This window comes from Thermobia domestica, chromosome 17 (genome assembly GCF_964235325.1).
Source record: "Thermobia domestica chromosome 17, izTheDome1.hap1.1, whole genome shotgun sequence".
Lineage (NCBI taxonomy): Eukaryota > Metazoa > Arthropoda > Insecta > Zygentoma > Lepismatidae > Thermobia > Thermobia domestica.
In genome coordinates this window covers 151,935,810-151,957,832 of record NC_137470.1, presented here as the reverse complement: position 1 = coordinate 151,957,832, position 22,023 = coordinate 151,935,810, and the positions used below count along the sequence as shown (strand labels likewise).

At 37.2% G+C, this 22,023-nt stretch overlaps 1 protein-coding gene and 1 long non-coding RNA gene across 2 annotated transcripts in view; one reads left to right on the top strand and one right to left on the bottom strand.

Moving 5' to 3' along the window:
• LOC145674421 (uncharacterized) overlaps positions 1–17,613 on the bottom strand; it is a 95,309-nt gene extending 77,696 nt beyond the window's left edge. The window contains exon 1 of the long non-coding RNA XR_014128925.1: positions 17,548–17,613. This is a non-coding gene — a long non-coding RNA (uncharacterized LOC145674421). The remainder of the gene's footprint in view (positions 1–17,547) is intronic.
• An 808-nt stretch (positions 17,614–18,421) lies between these two features.
• Positions 18,422–22,023, top strand: part of LOC145674420 (uncharacterized) — a 34,388-nt gene continuing 30,786 nt past the window's right edge. The window contains exon 1 of the mRNA XM_081744453.1: positions 18,422–19,193. Coding sequence (XP_081600579.1) covers positions 18,829–19,193 — 365 coding nt within the window. The 5' untranslated portion in view covers positions 18,422–18,828. The remainder of the gene's footprint in view (positions 19,194–22,023) is intronic.

The following is a 22,023-nucleotide window of genomic DNA, read 5'->3' as shown; positions in this document are numbered from 1 at the left end:
TAAAACCGCCCTTATTCTGAGTTTTTTTTATTTATGTATACCTTCCACTGTTTTTTCATTCAACTTTCATTCAATTTTATCATGTTTAATGTATTCATTTATTCGATTTTGAACACTTTTGTATATTTTCAAGTTTTGCAACTTCGCGGAGGGAGCGTAAAACTCATCTAATTTGTAATTTATAGAAAGAAAGCAAAAACAAATAAGAACGAGTAAAAGGAAGTAACCGGGGAAAAACGCAACTTTTCCAAATTAATTTTCATTGCATAGAAACAATTACTTTTCTTACTTCATTAAATCGGCCTTCAACATTAGCCGGGAAACAGACATGCAGACAGAGCAGAAGATTGAAAAAAATTCAACGAAACTGCAAACCTAAGATAGGAATGCACTGAAGAAACCGTTCCCATCGCCAGGAAATCAATTTGCTGAAATATGGACGCTTCATCGCTCGAAGGACGCCATTCGAAGCTACAAATAAGACCAACGATTTGTAACATCATGACTTCTGCCTCCAAAACTCAGTCGCGCAAGATCTCCGTGTGCGAGCTCATCCTATTTGTTTAATTTAATCATCGAAAGACAAATTTAATATGAGGAAGAAGATATCCAATACGTAAAAAGACTGTTTTACAATTCTTTGGATACTTCAGAGTAGTTAGAAGATACCCTCGACATCCGCCCAAAAAGAGGGAAGTCACTGGAAAACATCGCCCTCACAGAAGAGAAGGGAAAAGACGATTGCTAGCCGCCTATGATGCTGGGACCCCGACTCCTCATTGGTCACCGCACGGGATTGAACTTCTAGCAATTTTGATGTCCAATGAATTAGAGGACTTTCCATTCATCTTCATGGACTAAACAAGTGCCACCGAACAACTTCTACAAACCGTGTAGTCGGTGAACCCGGTGAAGTGTTTGTGTGAGTGTTGGTGCCAATTACGATGAACTGGAATGGAAAACTTTAAGTCCGTAAGTAGTAAGCATTCATTGACATAAATCTGGATCTACTGCAGTTTCTTTACAAATACCTATAACTCTGCTCTCCCGTCTGAATGTCTGTTTTGAGGTTAAGTGTTGTTTTCAGTCCGACACTAATCAAAATTTTTCTAGAAACTAAATTCCAAATTAGATTTATTTTAGAAAACAAAGGTACTCGCATTGGGCCTCACACACTACCTTTGCTATTAATGAATGTTTCCTTTTGCTCACAATTTCCTTCACGAAATTTGTGTACCCGTTATTTACTTTCATAATCTCCTTCGTAGAATAAACATGAGGATATGCTCTAGATTTGTAGGTATGGAAACCTCATCTGGAAAAGAGCGTCTAGTGTGCGCTGTGCCTCAGTGAGCATAGGCACACAACGCTATAGTCTTTAAGGAATGGGTGACTCTTATAGAAATTTAACCTTATATTCTTAATCTGTACGAAAATAAATGATGTAATGTCACTGTCATATAATCTACCCAATGTGCTGCAAGCTCTTTACACACTCCAATATGTTTATGAGTACCTTAAAGTGTTGATAGCAAAAAGCGCCCGCCTCTGTCATTCTGCGCCCTCTAAGGATGTCTGACTACTTTTTGTTTAGCATCATATACCCAGTAGGTTAGGTAATAGCCCATCATTCAGGTATACATATTAAAGTAAAAGACCACTAATAAAATAAGGCATTAGAATACAAACTTTAGGTAATGTACACTAAAGATTGGTCGCACCACTTTCGTGATAAAAAAAAAAATTGACATTTGGTAGATTGTTCGTTTTTGCAACTGCAAAGAAGTGTTTTTCTTGCAAACTGTATATAGAACAATGTGTAAACGATGTTTGAAGTAGTGGGTTTTTATTCAATTTAATACATATCAAAGCATATATTAGTAATCACGTAAGGGATCATTTTAAAAGCTAAGGAAAACTGTCCAAACCTAACGGCAACTAACGTAATCCAGTTGGTATGCATTACTGAGCAAAATGTGTACCTATTAGCTGTAGACACTGAACTCAAAACATGTTAGTAAGTATACATAAAGCAGTGATGCCCACCCCCCCTTATGTCCATGACGCACCCCCCCAAGTGTCTATCCGTAGGTGTTCTTCCATGAAAAAAATCTTCTTTTCGATTAATTTTACCCCCCCCCATCAAACATATTTATATGGATTTTTAACCCCCCCACAATATTTCAATGACGCAGTTTGCGTCATAGCCCCCCCCTTGTGGGCACCCCTGCATAAAGGAAGTTGTTTGCAAGTATCAGGTTGTCTAAAAATATCGAGCCTTTGTAGGGTAGAATTGAGAGTATGTTAGTTATGATTAGAAAATATTATGAAACCACATTTGCACCAGTTTAGTCAACGACTTTTTGTCATTTCTCCGGTAACACCACAATCCCGTTGCTACAGAGCTTCTGTAGTTTCTGCTCAAAATTGTGACACATGGTTTCAACATATTTCTTTTTAAATCTAACTTAACTCTGCTCAAAGAGTTTTCCAGATACCGAAACAAACAATAGTCTAACAGCGGCATGTCAGTGCTATACGGTGGATATACTCGAGCTATACGGTAGCAAGAAAGCTCTCGGCCAGTTGGTGCGTGCTTGGCTTTCTACGCTTGCTGTATTAATACGCGCTTTCGTACAATTTGCCTTTTGTTGTACTTGCATGCGATATTTTAGATCATTCGCAGAAGGTCATAGCATCTCTGGTCATTCATTGTCTTATTCGCTTGCTGCCAGCGTAAAACTCTTGAGTCAAGCTTGAATGGAATACTGAATGCAAGGTTGGACCCATGTAATTTTGTTACTGGAATCCAGTTTGCGGTATGCTTGCACGCTTTCCAACCAAGCCGGATGCAAGCTTACAGTAAGCAATTTGCAAGTTGTCTCTGCTTTTGTGGTCATATATTCTGAACCGAGTTCTCTCAGTTTCTGACAGGCCAAGTATGTAAGCGCTCTATTGATGTTAGCCTGGTTTACCACACTCTTGCTGTTGATAAGTTCCGGCCGTTTAATATGATTTCCTAGACACACTCGCACTAATTGTCGACAATTCAGGTCCGAGTCTGTCGTTCTGTCCGATATCATCAGTTCGTGGCGCAAGATACTCTTTAAATTCAACCAAACGCACAGCTTAATCCACGAGGTTAAGTGTAAGCTTTGCGACAGATTGTAGAACTTCTGGTCTCTTCACTTCAATCTTTTCCGTATATTGATGTTGTAGGTTGTCTGTTTTTCATCACATGTGATCAACTGTATCAGAAATGGCTCAAGTTCGTTACGTTTCAGTACGATTCTCAGATAAAATTTAATCGTGTATATCTCTTTGAGTCAGATCATATGCCACCCAATTGTCGAGCTCTTTCTTCTACCTAGCTTTATTCAAATGATTTAATACTATCTGAAGATGGATATTAGGCCATTGGTCATGTCATTACTGCTTACATGCCGATCATATTGCTGGACTTTTCCCAGAATATCATCCACTTTTTCTGTGATTTGTCGCTCACAACGAGTGGCATTCTGGACATCAAAATTTCTGGAACGAAAGCGACTGAATTGTGTTTTTTTTTTAAACGTATCTTGTTCATAAGCAACACTAATTTCTTCGCAGGCCTGCGCAGCATTTACATCTTTATCGCAATAAAATCGTAAGATGTAATGCAACTTTGCCAAAAGCACACTCATATTCACGACATATCTTACGTCTGAATGCGAGAATTTCGATACATTTTGCATATACTTGCTTCAACCGTCGGCTAACGAATGATGTTAAGCTTTATCGCTGAGACTCATATAATCTGAGATTTGGGATACTCACGCCATCTTTTGTGCAAAAGGCTCTATGCCTCTATTGCATCTTAGGACTTGAAATTCATAACAGGAAACTGTTTCAAGTCTTCTCTTGGCCCTTTATCAATGCATTTTCTACTACTATACCTCTTACTAAAACGTTTCTATAGGAGGAAATGGAAGTACCCCGAGAAAACCAACGGACACGATGTTCTCCACGACAAAGTTACTTGGTCGGGGATGGACCAAGGACCCTATGCACCAGAGGTAAGTGCTCTACCGCTGTGCCTTCGTGCCCCCATAGCCATGTTCTAGTGAGCAGTGTAGTAGTAGAATAAACATTGATAAATGGCTCCGGGAATGCCTGAAACACATTGCTGAATAAATCTCAAGTGATGTAATGCAAAGTAGAATCAATTTTCTAATGCTTATTTTTTTTTTTTTGAAAATAAGAAATTTCATGTATAATATTACTTTTGTACCCAAAATGTGAATTATATCTTTTTCATTCCTTTCAGGCAGTGGGGAATTTCGGAATGGATATCATGGACAGTGTTGCATGTATCTCAATAACATGCATGCCAGCAGTTTTCCGCCCGGCGGGAGCTCATGTGGTTCGGATTCCACGTTAATCAGTAGGTCCACGTCTCATATAGCCTCGCTGCTGAACGGGACGCTAAACTAAAATCAACTCAACAGCAGTTTTCCAAAAGAGTACATTAAAAGAAAGCTGGAAGAAGATTGGATGCGGTGTCCTCTACTTTGTGACTATGGGTATCCGTGTAGAACACTCACTCCCATCGTTAACTCCGAGAGAGAAAAAGAGGCTTAGTGGAGATATAAATAATTCAATCACAAGAGGACAACAAATGTAGCTGTGTGATTATTTGGAATGTGAAAAATAAATTTTCGTGTTTGAAGAAGGAATTGTCTGTATAAGTAGAAACAGTAATTGTAAAGTTTTACATTGTACTAATTTTGCACTTTATAGACTGAAATTGATTTAAACTAGTCGCAGAGTAAAATAATACGTTTATTGAAAAAATATTAACATGTAACTGTTTTGCACTCTTATCCAGTTTGGCTTCATAGCAAAATATATTATTGCACATTAATTACATCTTGGTAGTGGTGATGATAATGATGAGGCCATAGAAATTAAACGTTTTATGTGAAAAATGATTGGATTGTAAAGTAAAAAAAAAAAAATAAATAAAAATAAATTAGTCTATCGAAATGTATGTAAATGTTCTTTTCAATCTCCGAAGTTTAACCTTTTAAATGGCATTATTTTATTTGATTGTATTGCATTTTTAGTATTCTCCCTCTATCCCGTCGGCTAAGTAAGACGATGAGAAAAAAGTATAATAATGAAATAAATGGTCAGATGCATTACATGATATGCATATTCTATCCTCAGCTGGGCCGCGGTGGCTCAGTGGTAGAGCGTTCACCTCTGGTGCATGGGGTCCCGGGTTCAAACCCTGCTCCCGCCAAGTGAACTTTGTGGTGGACAAACACCGTGTGCGTGGGTTTTCTCGGGGTTCTCCCGTTTCCTCCCACTCTCTTCATTTCACCATTTCATTCATTTCTCATAATCACCGTCTCCTTTAGCCTAACCGGCATAACCGCGGGACGTAAAACTCAAAGATTTCATTTTTTCTATCCTCAGCTGCTTTAGCTAGCTTAAACATGTTAAGACGGCTTTGTTTTATTCATACTGCTCTTAGAAGAGTGAAATTCTAAATATATATCACAGGCTATCATTAACTACATACAGAAATCTCTGGAATTGTTCATATGGATATCCATATAAGCTTTTTTTACATACATATTTTGAGTTTTGATAGTATGTCATATGGTTCATTCAGTGCACAAAAGTATGAACTAGTTTGTTTTTTGTTCATTTTACATGCATTTCATGTTTGAGATATATAACTGAAGTTCCTTTCATTATGTATAGATTCATATCAAGATATTGTAAACACCTTTTGAATAAAACAAGTTTTGGTTCTAACTATGTACAGAAAAGTACCTACAAACAGTATGTCTCACTTCTCAGAATTCTGAAGTCTTGATTCCGTTGTGCTCTGAAAGCCTCATAATATTTGTAAGATATTACCAAAAAACAATAAATTTATTTGTTCACGAATTATTATCATAAGTTTTTTTTTCGTGCATGTCCATATACTTAGCTATATAGCACGAAGACGTCAAGCCCGAAAATCGCGCACAAGACTGTAAGATGCCCAGAAGTGTTTTTATTATTATTATTATTATTATTATATCTAGTTCAATTTAGAGCAAAGGAAATTTGAGGAAATAAGCTCGGGTGTAATCTTAGGAGTAGGCGAGATAACAATGGTAGGTTTATGTGGAAACTAACAAGAGTGTCAGAAACACTCCCATACCCTGAGCTAGGTGGTCCCAACAAGTAGCTTTGAGTCAGAATCGCGTATGAATGGATCGCACTGCTTAAACCGTTTTTACGATATCAGATGACACATGCTTAAAATGAAGAAGAGGTCCAGTATTTTGAAATTACCAGGTGAAATCTCTTACGTCACAACAAAAGAGTAGGCGGAATAGTTACTTCACTCAGGCGACATAGCTGAAAAGTAATAGTGAAGAATTCACACAGCAAATATGAATACTATGTACAAAGTAATCTTCACAGAAGGAGCAATTGTGGACTTTAAGGATGAAGTGTTTTTCATTCTTTTCGGAGGTGCTGTTACAGGCTTACAACCTGAAACGTGTCAAACTAGAAAGGAAAATCAATATTAAGAGAAACTATATAGGTCACTTGTAACCATAGAAACGGTTCACTCCTTCCAATTGTAGTCAAAACTAGCTTGTAGTGGCCACCTTTAACAAATTAGTATTTTCCGACATCTTGCACGCGTATACCCACCACCGCTAACGTGGCTCTTGTCTATGGACACACACGAGTTGGAGGATAGCACCCATGTAAAATATATATATAACAGTTCTAAGATATTTGCCAAGAAAATGAAAAAAATGAAATGAAATCTTTGAGTTTTACGTCCCACGGTTATGCCGGTTAGGCTAAAGGAGACGGTGATGATGAGTAATGAATCAAATGGTGGAATGAAGAAAGTGGGAGAACCACGAGAAAACCCACGCACACGGTGTTTGTCCACCACAAAGTTCACTTGGCGGGGGCTGGGTTCTAACCCGCGACCGCAAGCACCAGAGGTGAACGCTCTACCACTGAGCCACCGCGGCCCCGCCAAGAAAATGAGTTTAAAGTTATGGGTTAACTATTGTATCGCCGGACCAATTTTAGAAAATTTACCAGATGAATTGGAGAATCTAGTTTGATTCGTGAAAAAAAGTAAATGAAAGTCAGGAGAAGGGAATAGTTGAAGTTAAGAAAATACTTGTTACTTGTATTAGATGTTGCAGGCGGTACTATATGTGGAGGCGGAAGGAACTATTTGACGGAGAGGTACATTTTTTCTGATTTACGGGAAAGGCAGTGTGGAAATGGCTAGATTGTCACACATTGTGTTTCCGTTTTATCGAGTTGTACAAAAATAAGTAGTGTCAGTTGTTGAAATTGTGTGAAAGGCATGGTCTTTTATACAGGCGGACAGTTTATCGTAAGTGTGAAAAAGAAACTGCTGAAAGGAAGATGAACATCTAAGAAAACCTAATGTAATGTAACCTAATTTACTACACTTTGGTACGTTTGGAATGGCGTATAGTATCTCCCTCAAAGCTATGCGGCACATCAGCAATGCAGTTTACGACATATAGTGATTTTCCATCATCCTCGTTTAATCGTATACTCACCGCCGCTGACGCGCCTGCTTCCTACGAATTCTCCCCGTCGCCACGGCACGGGCCCATTGCTACGCTCCTGCCCTGACTCTGTTAGATAGCCTTCGTGCTTTTTAGTGGCCACCTAGCACAAACTGGTTTGTGTTTCATGCACTAGGCAGTGTACATACGTCCGAACTGTGCTTCGAACAATAATCACTACCAAATGAGCAAGGGTCACAACCTAGTATTCTGGGGAAGAAAGTAAATAATATTCCTTTTTTTTACCACTTGCGTGTGGTTCGGTGATACGGCAGTAATGCCACAGCGATAAAACTTATACCCTCCTAAAATAAACATGCACCTTGAAATGCAACGTATTCTTAAAAAATACAATTCTTTACCAATAGACGTTATTGTAAAAAAAAGTAATAAAAAGAATAATCAGCAAAAGTTTTTCTACTGGCATCCCTATTGTAAATCTACACCCTCACATTTGCGTTGCCTACGTAACTTCACTATTTTATCTCAAAGATTTAAATTTTATCTCAAAATCAAATCAAGAGAAACAAATACTTTTTCTAATATGCTGTATGTATTATTTTCTTATTTTCCGTTTTTTTTTTTTTATTTATTTCAACAACTTCATAAAAATTTCTTGCGTTTGTTGTATGTGGCACGCATTTTACCAATGTAGTTGCTGCACGCCATATTTACAGTTTCAGAGTAGACCTGAGATTTTGAGCGTCACCTTCAACTTTTTTTTTCGACACAATTTTAGCCTCGCCCGAGGTGTAGCTAGACATACCAGCCCTTAGCGTTAACCGTACATGAGGGCACAGACAAAGGATATACAGACCGCAAACTCAGATAAAAACTGGAAACTTGGCGACAGTAGCGCCTCTGAAACACGACGACGGAACCACAGACAAAGGATATAATTTGTTAAAAGATATATATATATATATATAAACTGGAAAGGAACGTCTAATCCATAATAAGTACAAGAAGAAGTGAACATTGACTTGTCTGATCTTTCTGCACATCTAACACTGAGATGCGAAGCAGACGAAAACAATCCACTGGTTACTGTGACAACCCATGACGTCACGTTCCGAGACCGATGGCAGCGCCATCAACACGCGACGACACTGATCCCGCCCTCCAAGAGTGTTGATTGGTTCTTTCGCTGAGCAGACGACCAAAACTTTTTTCAATAGCGCATATAGGAAGTTGCTCGTCTGTGTGTATTGTAGTCTGTGCATGAGGGGTCACTTTGGAAGCTTTGTACAGCGAGGGACACTTCTGAATGGTACAACCATATGGAGGTTTACGGCTAAAGTGATCCACCAGTTGAGTTCGAAGCATTTGCCGGGAAGTATTGCAACCGAATTAACTTTAAAAGAAGGCGGGTGGCATTAACGACAGGCACTGAAAATTCCCGTACACTTGGGCGAAATTCCCACTATCGTCTACAGCATCATTTCTCCAAATGAAATGAATCTACTTCTTATGGTAAACATATTACTTGATATTTGTTCTATTTATGGAGATAAATTGAAACAAAAAATTGAAGTCGTTTGATCTGAAATGGCTTTGCAGAGTCTGACTAAATATTCTGTTACTTCAGGAGGGTAGAAAGAACGGATACTTCCCCTCCAACAGTGTGAAAACATATACATTTAATCAAATGCTTAGTGAGAGTGAGGCCATTGGTATAGCACTTTTATGATTTCAAGTTTTGCTCCCAAGCTATCTTATGTCATAGCTGATGACCTTGCAAAACCAGAGATGCAAATATAATGAAAGAGAGATACAGTCTCATGCGCAAATTTAAAATTTGAGACAAAATGATCGGAGAGCATCCATATTTTGTCGAAAATTTTTATTTTGTAAGTAGAGATATGAAAGCTCACCCGAACCTGAGAGCATCCCACTACCAATTGTTGAATTCAAGTGGAGAACTCAGCTGAGAGTATCAGATGATTACAAAGGGGGAGAAACATCATCAGATATGGGAAACAAACAATGAAAAAATTGAACTGCCCTGAGCAGGACTTGAACCACCGAACTCATTATTATGAAGGAACAACTCTACTCACTCATCCATGGAGCCACACTGAAAGGTAGGCAGTCATAAGTCAGACACAGAACGTTTGTTACTTACGAAAAGTTTATTTTTAAGGGGGAAAGCTAAGCAAATTCCCCGTGTCTAGTTTTTCTTTCCCTAACACTAACTTAATTACTGTTGTTCCAGCCTGGGAAGAATATTTTCCACACCTCCATAAACTTTCCTAACAATTTTCATACATTTATATATAGCAGCACAAAACATTAATCCATGCCTGTTCTGCACAATTATACTTAAACCCGTCTCACACGGATCTGAACTAAGGCCTCAACCCAGGCTACAACTTAACAGGATGTGATGTAGGTGTCTCAGACGATCCTTAAAACTAAGTAGGTTTTACCAGCAGAGCCTCTCGTGGTCGCTGTATTAAAACAAACGAAAAACGTGTTACGAAAATCGTAAATATTATTGTATTTCTACTTCACGATATGAGTTCATCTGAAGAGCATGAAATAGCCATGGCAGCGATATCTGCTCTGTTGCTGACACTAAATCAGCCCTCCCCTCCCCCTCAAAGAACGAGAGAGAGTAAAGAGGAGCTGGTGGACCAGGGAGTGAATTTTTCGCTGCAATAATGCACAGGAAAGCACCGTACTTTCAATGGTGAATAATGAACTACTTACAAATCCTTGTTCCTACAACAACAAAAAAAAAAAAAAAAAAAAAAAAAAACCTACAGAATGGATTGTTCAGTTCCATACCCTATGGAAATTAGTAACTCCGAAAATTCAGCAGCAAGATACGAACATGAGTCTGTATCAGTTGAAAAATGGTCTGTAGATCCTTGGATCCACCAGATTGTAAAACTAAAAATCAAATGACTTGTCCAAATATGTAAATGAGGGCAGTTATCAGGCGCGGAAAGCTAAAATAAAGAAGAAAGAGCAATTTTCTAGTATAGGTACTGAGTGCATCCTCTCAGCTCAGTACCCACAAAAATGCCCACAAAGTACATTTATACCCACCGGGAACCCACCTCATGCACTACACCTGGAATTTTTGTATTGTGCCAGCATTGTAGAACTTTCCCTAAAATTTCACAAAAGCCACATAACACTGATGACAAGTAACTCTCACTGTTTCTGTTTTTGGCGCATCACATCTGAATTTTATGTTTAGAAGTGTAGGATTACTAGTCTAAAAGTATTACAAGTGCTTTGCGACGTATAAAATAAATGAGTTGATATGCAAGATGCCTATATAGAAACTATTTTCCACCGGTGATGAATTTATGCACAGTTTACACAAGTTGTATTTTGTTTACAAGTGGAACGTCACTAGTATGAAACAATCACGAATGCTATTGAAACTCGTATCATTCTCAAAACCCACTCGTTTTCACTACCCTCGCTTATGCGGATACACACCTTCGCTGATATGCCTGTTCCCTTCATACGCACCACCTCGCTAACTCTCGGGCCTTACAGCTTCGCTTTGCTATGACTCGGTTACATAGCATTCGTGCTTTTTAGTGGCGACCTAGCGCAGGTCGTTTGTGTTTTTGAGGCTGTAGTTTTTATGCATGCATCCGGACGCTGTATTTATACGCAAATCGTAAAAGAATTATAATTTTTCAACTATTGCTTATGATACCCCTTGAATTTTAACTATGCCATGTGGATATTTTTATGTCGCCCAGCATAAATCATTTAGAAAACAATAAGAAGGTAATTAGTGAAAGAATTCTAATTTTTGAACAATTATTTTGAGTGGTGCGCCAAAAGTGAACCTGCACGCTTTTTTTAAACATATTACATTTTTTGGTATACAAATTGCACAATAATCACCTATTTTTATTCTTTTAAAAGATGTAATTACATTTGTTCACAGCTGTAGTGTTCGGGCGGACACTTTCACTGCATACCCGCTCTAAGGTCTTTATTCTTGCATTTTTTAAATAATATAAATTATGCTACAAAAAATCATTTTTTTCGTATGACTATTAATACTATTTGCGCTTCTCTTGTCCAGGCAGCATTGTTTTGAATTTACAGCGAGAAATAAAGTTGAATGTCGTCAGGCGCTACTCTTTTCTGATTGGTAGTTGTATGCAAGTCCAGATGAAAATAGAAAATGCTTCTATTTCTTCCAAGTCAGGATCCAAATAAGAACAGCAGAAAATTTCAACCTGAACGAGGGGCAAGTTACTTCTCACACGATCGTTAAGTAAGGTCGTGAATTTTAGATCGTGAATCGCAGCCTTACTTCAGTCCCGTCTGAGACAGGCTATGTACAAGACAATTAGTTCCAATTCTATTAATTCCAGTACCAAGTAAACAAAAATACTGGATACGAAATTCTATATCTCGCCAATAGTCTTGTAGAAAATATCCAAATTCAATTTTTCTATTTGGAACAGGGGGACCATACTCGCAAGTTGCGCCCATGAGATATATTTTGCGGAGGAGGGAACATAAATTTACATTGAAAATGATATAATCGCACGTTTAATTATAAAATAATTTTATTTTTAAGAACGCCAAATGCGAAGGAGAACGAATGTATTCTCTTTGGCTTTAAAAAGTAAAATTACGACTGAAGGTGGAAGTGAACAGAGACTGATGATGTTTAGGAAGAATGCATGCTACCAAGCAGTGACGTAGCCAGGAGGTCTGGAACCTCCGGACATTTGCACAAGTTTTTAAAATAAGGCCCAAGGGTAGAAACATACCGAAGAGACCTCGCGATCGAGGTCGAGGTGTCATTCTCGATACTGGCAGAAGCAAATGGATTCAAATGGGTTTGCATATGCGGGATATGTACGCTACATTGCGACCTAGAGGTCGACCGCGAGGGTGAATCAGTGGTCGCGATGATAAACAACGAAGTAGTTTTTTACAGCGATGTTCAGCGGAAGCATTGCTGTGGCTCATGTTCTCTTTGGTTCTCCTTGAAGCTACTGTTAATTATATATATGCTTAAAAACTCCACTTATTTCTCCGAATTACGAGATTAATAAAAAAAAAGGGTTTCTTGTAAATTCGTTACTGATATAAGGTAAAGAAATACCTGTAAAGACAGGCACATATCCATAGGGAGAAAATGTCGTATAATGGAATTGCAGTGACGAAACTTCATTTGCTACATTTAATACCGCCTCCAAACCGAAACCTCAAGACATACCTGTTTTTTTTTCAAGCACCTGGAGGAATGGCCACCCCTGGCCCAGGAGGGAAGCCGCAATTTTATCGTAAATATTGAGAGCTTTGTGGGCTACAGAAAATGGTTCGGGGGGCCGCAAGCGACCCGCGGGCCTCTATTTGGACAGCATTGATCTGGACCTAGGCATCGAGGTAGCGATCACTACTTAATTCTTGACCTCGATCGCGAGGTATTTCTTCAGCCTAAGATAGCGATTTTATTCAAAATTTATCCTGGGCTGAACCCCGGACTCCCCCAAATGAACGTTTAGCCAGCAATCCCCCGAAATTAAATCCTTCTATGTATGAGACATGCAAATCAGTGTGAAATTCATTACAGGAGGGGAGGAATCTCGTTAACATTTTAGGCACTCTTTTTCTGGTGGGGAAAGGAGAATGATAAATTTGAGAGAAAGTTCGCCCAAGTACCTGGAGGGATGGTCACCCCTGACCCAGGAGGGAAGCTTCAATTTTTAAGTTGCCAAGAGTGTAAGTTCTTTCCCCTCCAGAAAATCAGTAAACAAAACATTGGTTACTACAGTGTTAGTTAGGATTTATTTGGAAGAACCGTCTGCTAAAACGTACTACCAAATAATAAGACATAAAGCATATCTAATATTCAAAAATGTCCGAAACATGTAATATTTGTGAAACATAAGAAAAAGAGAGAGAATTAGTCCTGTACATAATAGTGCCCTTCGGTTATAATTTTAAACAAAGGAACACTTTCCATCGCATCTTCCTGATCTTCTAAAAACAGCAAGTGGCACTACGAACTTATCTGTTTCTCTTTGTGTCTCTGACTGTCGGTCACTGACATACGTAGTTCATGCTAGATTGTTTCATTCTGAGAAATTCACTTAAACGAAAGAAACATTTGTTTCCAAAAAAATATATATACATATATTGTAGTTACTCATCCGAAATGTAACGCGAAAAAAGTAACGGAAACTAGGTACGTTACTTAAAAATTTGTAACGCGTTACCCTTACAGTTACTATGGAAAAATGTAACGTGTTACCAGGAAACGTTACTTAAAAAGTAACGCGTTACTTGCGTTACGTTACTTCCCAAGACTGGTCTCAAGCTTACTTGCGTTGAGAACGAACCAGCAACCCATCCATCAGATACTTCAGTAGGCGGGGTCTCAGTTTCGATGTCCGATGGGAGAACCTTTGAAATATTAAATGTCCTCGATGTATCTCTGTTCGTGTCCCTGTCGTTCAAGGTTACTGGAAATAACTGTATACACCTGTTCACAAAAAGCTGGAAACTCGTTCAGAAACCAAGTCCGAAGTGAGCCTAGATCCACCACAATTCCCGCAGATCTATACACAGGGAATTGCATGTTCCCGCCGTTCTTTATATAGACACTAGCTACAAACCGTACTGTCATCCGAGCGATATGAAAATGTAAAAACAAAATCAAACTACTTATTTTTGAGATTAATATTGATTACACACCTCATGCACAGTTCCAATTTGCAAAATCAACCATTATCTTAAGTAGAAATTGCTGAAAACGACAGAAAATGGATATTTAAACATCCTAGTAGAAACCTGTGCGGGATCGATTCTATTATCAATATTATAACACAATCACTTGTAAGTTGTGTCTGTGGTCAAGCGGGTTTAGTACTGCTGCTAACATTTCTGAAACGAATGGCGACGGTTCGAGCCTCCGTACGGAAAGTCAAAGTTTCTCTTCCTATTTTTTAAATATATGAGAACTTTTTTATAAATATAAATTTCTACTGTGAAGTGATTGGAAACATATTATCCGACAAACTGTCACTTTTCAAATCCCTGTCCCATTTACTAGCCCGCCATGTCCATAATTCATATACGAAAACGCTAAAAATGATAATATGAACACAATTGAATACCTAATACCACACGTCCAAAATGAAAATTATTCATATATATATTTCGGGGGGCTTTGCTAACTTCATTCTTGGGAATGTGAACATTCTACAAGATACTTCATTCACTTTACAATATTTTATTTAAATAAACATAAAAATCCGGTGGGGGGATCAAGCCCGGAAGTCCCCTAAAATACACCTATATATATCGCAATGCCAGTAATCTGTAATATCTTACATTTTTATTTATTTACATTGAATGTGTACTTGTTTTATGCTGTATAGCATGAATATTAGCTGCTACATAAGAAACAATTATCTATAATTGAATTTAAATAGGAAATCGATATAGTTATTATAAGAAGAAGCTTGTGAAAATGAAGTGTATAATAATGGTTGTATCTGAAATAGATGTTGCGTAATGGTGTAGTTGGTTACCCCGCCAGCTTTGGAATACTGGGCTCTTCAAACTGTCCATCCTTAGGTATGCACAGAGTCGAGTCGAGACAGACTTTTCCTGACAAAATTCGAGTCGACGCACAGCTCTTCCAATAGAAAAATATAGGGATTGAGGAATGTGTGTGTAATCGAACAGAATATATGAAACTAAATGGAGTGGTATGTGGAACTGAACTTGAAAGAGGATAGGATGTGTAAATGAAAAATTAAAGAAAGCAATGGTTAACAGAAGTAGTTACTACTTACAGCAGATGAGTGAAATCTACCCCCGCCCCCCAAGAAAAAGAGTTCAACAATTCTGAAACATAAAGGCGTCACATTTTCTTTGTTTCCTGACAAAATTGAAAAATGGATTTTGAATATTTCTCGTCTATAGCCCTTCAATATAGTTAGCTAGCAAACCAAGTACGGTCGACTGACTAGACATCACGTGAGTGAAATTTATATAGGAAGTTTCGATACAGCGTTCACCGAAGTGACGCAGACATGGTGTTAAAGATTCTGGTAGGTCCTATTTCGTAATGGATTTTAGGTCAGTGAGATTTCTTTATACGTATCAGAAAACTCTTTAACTCCATACTAAAGGCGTGTCGTATGATTTATTCAAATCGTGAGGTATTCGGACAACCATGAGCCCAATTCGTTTTGCTTCACTGCTCACAAGTTTAACTTGAAATAAATTCTTACTTTTCCACGGAAAAATAAACTGTTTGAATGCTCATTTTATTATGGGTGAAATGTATATTTCTGCAAGTAATAAAATTTTCATGTCCTTCACCGAGATTCTATCCCTCGTCCTTTCTCTCAGAAGTTCAACACGTAGACAATAGACTAATTGTCGTTGTGTAACAGCTCGCAGGAAAATCGGTTTCAATTGCACGAAGGAAATTGAGGGCATTGGTTATAAAGTTCGTAGTGCCACTTGCTGTATTTGGAAGATGAGGACAGCCTTAGCGAAATCGCGTGTACTGATTGCAAGCACCTAGAAGATTTTGTAGTAGATTTTGACAGCTCCAAGACAGGAGGTTAAAAAATTTAAATTATTTGACGATACTTTATATAACTAATAATATGATTTTTTAAAGTTCCATTTACATTTGCACTAAAAGTATGATATTTTTTTAATAATGGAGGCCAAAACTAGCAAAAAGTAGGATGATTTACGGAAGAAATGAGTTGATAATGATGTTTAAGTAGTCAAGAAAGTATCGAACACATTTTTTTTAGGGCAGTAGGGGATTTATACAAAACGGAAAGGTAAGTGGAAGTGATTTATGTGAGAAAAGAAAGTGAATTGTTGGTAACGAATATAGAAAACAACGTGCCATGCGGGGCTCTCACCCGCCTTCATTCGCAAACGCTCACTCTGCAATTCTGTCTGAATTTAATGTTCGTAACGCAATTTAACGTATGAAACCATAAGACAACCGCATCGGAATAGAATATCGCAAAAGCGTAGGTGCAAAAGCTGTCCCCCAATGCTAAAGAACGGCCAAAATTAGCAAAGTACTAATTTACAAATGATGAAAAGAAACCATTTTTTAAAGTAATTTAGAATTATGTAGAAATAGAGATGAAGTACTATCAATAAACCCTGAACCACCATTAGTAATAGATGTTGGTCTGTCTCCTCTCTCTGACTCGAATTTCTGAAGAGATACTCGGATTTTTTTTTTACATGTGAATTAACGTATGGAATTTCCAGAAATACGTAGAATGAAAGGTCGTGTATGGCAATTTTACGTGCTAAAATATAAAGATAAGTAAGTATCTTGCAAAATTTGTGAACATAAATTGGTGAGACATGCATTTTCTAGCATTTACGCAATCTAATTGGTTTATAACATTTACAAATTTATTGTGTTCATAATATCAGTAAGAGTCAAGTTGAGCAAATCCACTTACATATAAATGTAAACTGTTACTATATAATTTTTCCACACATATTTAATTGATAGAACATATTGTAAATAAATATACATTTATGCGTACTCTCTAAATATAATAAAGTGTTAATAAAGTAACATAGTACCGGTACCGTTTAGAATATACATTTTAAAGAATCCTCTGTGGACAACAGTAATAATATGCTGTGATAAAAATTAATTCAACTTTGAAATCATAATATAGTATTAGAATTGCAATTTTATTTTTGATTGTACATTAATTCCCGGATAAATTCCCATTTTGGGAATCTTTCCAAAAATATCTTCCCGGGAATATTCCCGAAAAATATCTTCCCTGGAATTCACCCATCACGGGGTTTTCTATACATATTTACTACACATACACTCTTTTTTCCCCTTTACACGTTCATATATTCCATTCCTTTCTCTACACTTTTGCCCATTCATTTTACACTCGTCATTTTTCTTTACCTTTTGTCCTGTCGAACTTTGCCTTCAGTCCTCTTTAACTGTTCGAACTTCTCTCCTTATTTTGACTTTTCCTTATTGTACACAGTGTTGCCAGATCTAGCATAATTATGCTAGTTCTAGCATAATTTACATGTCTTTAGCATCTAGCATCTTGCTTTTAGCATCCTGCCCAAATCTAGCATAATTTCAGAAAGTTTATCAAAAAGCCGCAAAACCTGGAGATGAGAGAGAAGTTGGTCGTGGGTTCAAAAAGAACGGCAGAAATGTATCCTCTCCCATTGATTCATACAGTCGGTCAGTCTTATTGTTCGAAGCAAGTTCGAAACGGCGCGAGGAAATCTCTTTACCGATGCCTTTAGAGAAAGGGCTTGGGAATTAAAAAAAAATTAGTGTTTCTGAAAATGAGTTACAAAACGAGTTTTATTGAAGACGGTAGCTTCTTGACGTTAAGATGAAACAAATAGCACACAAATGCAGGTGACTTAAAGACCTTTCTCCATGTGTTTGACCCAGACCATCACAGAGATACATTTTTGTTTTTTACTTTTTTTTTTTTTTTTTTTTGTAGCTCCACTCAAGGTTATTCAGAATAATTCCAAGCTGCGAGTCTGGCAACGACTACACTATTTTATTTGAGTTAAAGATTTGGTGCGTGAAGTATTGACACTTCTACCCTCGCACTCTTGCGCTATGCGTATTTTAAGTTACATTATTGTATCTCAATGTCGGTTTTCTTTTCTTTATAAACTTTTGAATTAGTAATTATGAGGATCTAGCATAATTCGACCTAATCTAGCATAATTTCGATCAGGTTTTGGAATAATTCCGAGCTGTGGGTCTGGCAACGCTGATTGTACCATACTTCATTCAAAATTTGACTTTTTCCCAATTGCGACACTACTTTTTTCACGTATTTTTACTTTACCGTACTTACTAATTTCTATTTGTTTTATGCCTTTGTACCGTACTCATCTTGTTCCTTTTTATAATTTTTCAACTATTCAAATTTTTACATTTTACACGTTTAATTACCTTTCTAAATTGCCGATATTCTTGTACAATACAGTGGTAAAGATATTATGCACAACTTTTGTGATGCTTACTATAAAGAAATAAACAATTGCCGAGAGTGGGTTCATGGCTAAGGAAATAAGCAACTGCAGAAGAAGAAGGTTGGAATTATAAAGTTGCTTTTGTGAACGTTCTTGTAAATCATTTCATTAACACTGGCAACATAAAGTATAAGAACAGTGTTAAATTCTTATTATATTTCAATTCACAATGGCTGGTGAGGCGTCTGTTAAGTTGGAATTGATGTGCAAACAAGAAATTCCTTATGACTTAAGTCAGGAAGATCCACTCGAAGGGAAAGGGTGGACATATGAACTGATGACTGACAACAAAGAGTTAATATTATCTACAACGGAAGGAGGAGAAACAATGGACAAGGATACAGCTATGTGTTCTTTGAATGTGAAACAAAACGTTGATAGTGTGAAATCAGAATTTGTAGTAGAAGAAGGGACTGCATTTGAAAGTAATAAGGCAACTCTAAGAAAAATAGTGATTCAAAAGACTTGCGTGTCGTACTCTAATGACTCCCAACAATTAACAACAAAAAGTTTAAATTCAGTTCGGCCAGAAAGGTAATGTTCAATTTTTCATATACTCATTGGCTCATATTGATAATACGGTTACAAGTGTTCGGAAATTTTGTTGGTTAAAAGGAATACTTCAGGAGAAATATTTAGGTATGGGAGATATGTCGAACGTAAGTTAGTAACCTACAATTTGGAAATGGCATGGCACACATAGAGTAACTGTATACCAAATAAAAATAATAATAAGATCGATACCACTCATACAAATCTGATTTAGTTCATATCTTGATAAAATAATTATTTCTGTATTATTGATTACACATTTCTCACTAATTGTAGCACATATTTAAAATATGTGCTCGACGATATTGTTTTATTTATATAGAGACATACGTAAAATAACAAATTGCGAGAATGATATTTATCCTAAAATTTTCCAAATTTAAACGTGGAATGTATTATATTGGAACAAAAACTATGAAAGTTTGGGATTTTTTTTTTTTTAGGATTTAGCTCAAATGAGTCTAGCCTTATTTTTCCGGAGGGCTTCGAAAGACATTAGCAAAATACAAGATAAAGAATATTTGGCAAATTTTTACTTTGAGCCAAACAGTGACTTCAACCGATTCATCTGATCCGGTTCCCGGAGCAGTTTAGGAATCATTCCTAAACTGCTCCCGGAACCGGATCAGATGAATCGCTTACAGTTACTATCACACTCAAAGTAATGTACGATGTTAAGAATTATACTACAAGTACAAGGGCCAAAATGTTACTATACGATGTTAAGAATTATAAGTACAAGGGCCAAAATGTTACTATACGATGTTAAGAATTATACTATAAGAAAAAGGGCCAAAATGTTACTAAACATCAATTCAGTTGAAGCGGTGACTATCAATTTTGAGATCTAAATGGGGGGCTACCGCCCCTAAACCCCCCGCTCAAGTACCATAAAAACATCCAAAACAACAATAAATAATCAAAGCACTACTATAAACCTAATTTAGAAGCGGAAAACAAATCAAGAATAAAAATAATATAAATTAAAAAAATGAAAACACTCACCGTTGATGATAGACATATCCAGCATGCCGTAAAAATTGAAAATATCGCTCTCCAAGTGACAAACTATCAGCAAATTTACGACGCCACAAATACCAAGCAAAATGCAACATAAGGTTTTCTGAACCATGAGTTGAGACTAAATTTCGTTTAAGATGCGACCAGAAATTTTCAATATTCTGAGTATTAGCACCCGTATTAGGATCCACAAAATTTAGGGAATGATTCACAGTTAAATGATGCCACTTCTGTTTATCCAAAGTGTTATAATCCTTCCAGCAATCAGTAATTATAACAGACCCCGGATGAACATGTGATGATATAATATGAAATAAACTTTCCGCAGAACGCGAATTACATTGACATTCACTCAAAAAAATATCTCCAATCTCTCTACATATTCCACGAACAATCCAACGTTGCTCACGTCTAATACGCCCAACATTAAACTTACGGCGGCCAAACAACGATTCGTCCACCTCTACATGTAAACCATCCCCACCTACTAAACCACCTGATTCTCTAACTAAAGTTTCTAAGCACACTTCGCGACAAAACGTCAGCCAATCACAGACAGTTTTACTACTTAAGGTTTTCGCTATACCAGAACACTCATGAATAATGAACTCATAATTGGTGATTCCACACACGAAGAAATAAGATAGCAATACTTAAGTTCACATTACTCAAAAATGTTCCTTTGCGCACAGACGTCGATTTATTAAACCGAGCAAATTTGCTATTATTACAAACAAGGAAAACCAATAAACGCCCACTTCTCCCATACTTCGGAAGTAACTTCAGCCTTCGACCACAACCATCACATGTTTTCTCTAACTCAATTAAACCACATAGTGCCGCAAAGCGATATGAGTTAATATCCGAATCTAATACAAACTTATTTAAAAACGACAAGTTCAAATTCTTTGTATTAAATTCATGAAACGGTTTGTCAATTGCATTTGCTAACTCGATCGTCGCCATGAAACGAAAATTCAATTACGCGCTTCTTGCATGCGACCAGCAATAGCACACTCATACAAGCAGACAGATCATGTGACATCACACTCACAAACTACCATATGACTGTACAGAGACATCTAGTGGGAAAAATATGAACTAAGACGTCACACCAAAGGCACGAACTGTTCCAACAAGTGACTCACGCAGAAACAGTTCTAGGAAGTGACTGAACCTATAAGAACCGATTAAAATCAGAGTTTGAGTCAAAGTGAAAACTTGCCGAATATTTTAACCAACAATGGATGTTCATTAATTGTAGAGGTCCATACATCAATACATTTAAAAGCTCACTCATTTCTTTCAAGGAAGTCGAATTTTTACATTCCGAGGAATCATTTCTAGAGTATGGATCTCCATTTCTCAATATAGGATCACTTTAGGGGCTTAGTGAACGTACATGATATATGAATTATTGTACAAACAACGCTAACCAGCATGTGCCAGATGACCGGTAAAAATAAGATCGCTATGCAAATTAGGGCATTACGCAGAATGTTGGTAAACGAGGATAGCGCAAAATAATGTATTTAGGATAAACTTACATGTCTTACATGTTGAATGTGTTCTTGTACGTTCCTAAGTATTTTATAGGTAACATCCTGAAATGCTTTATTTGCTTGTATATTTGTGTTCCAAATTAACAAAATACCTTGGGGACGTAATTTCTTAATTATATGGATTCCTTCGTACACAAACATTTTTCTAGTTCCGTGTCATGAATTGCCACATTGAATTTTGATACTTCATTTCGCTTACAGTGGTTACTAGCTACCGTAATCATAGGCGC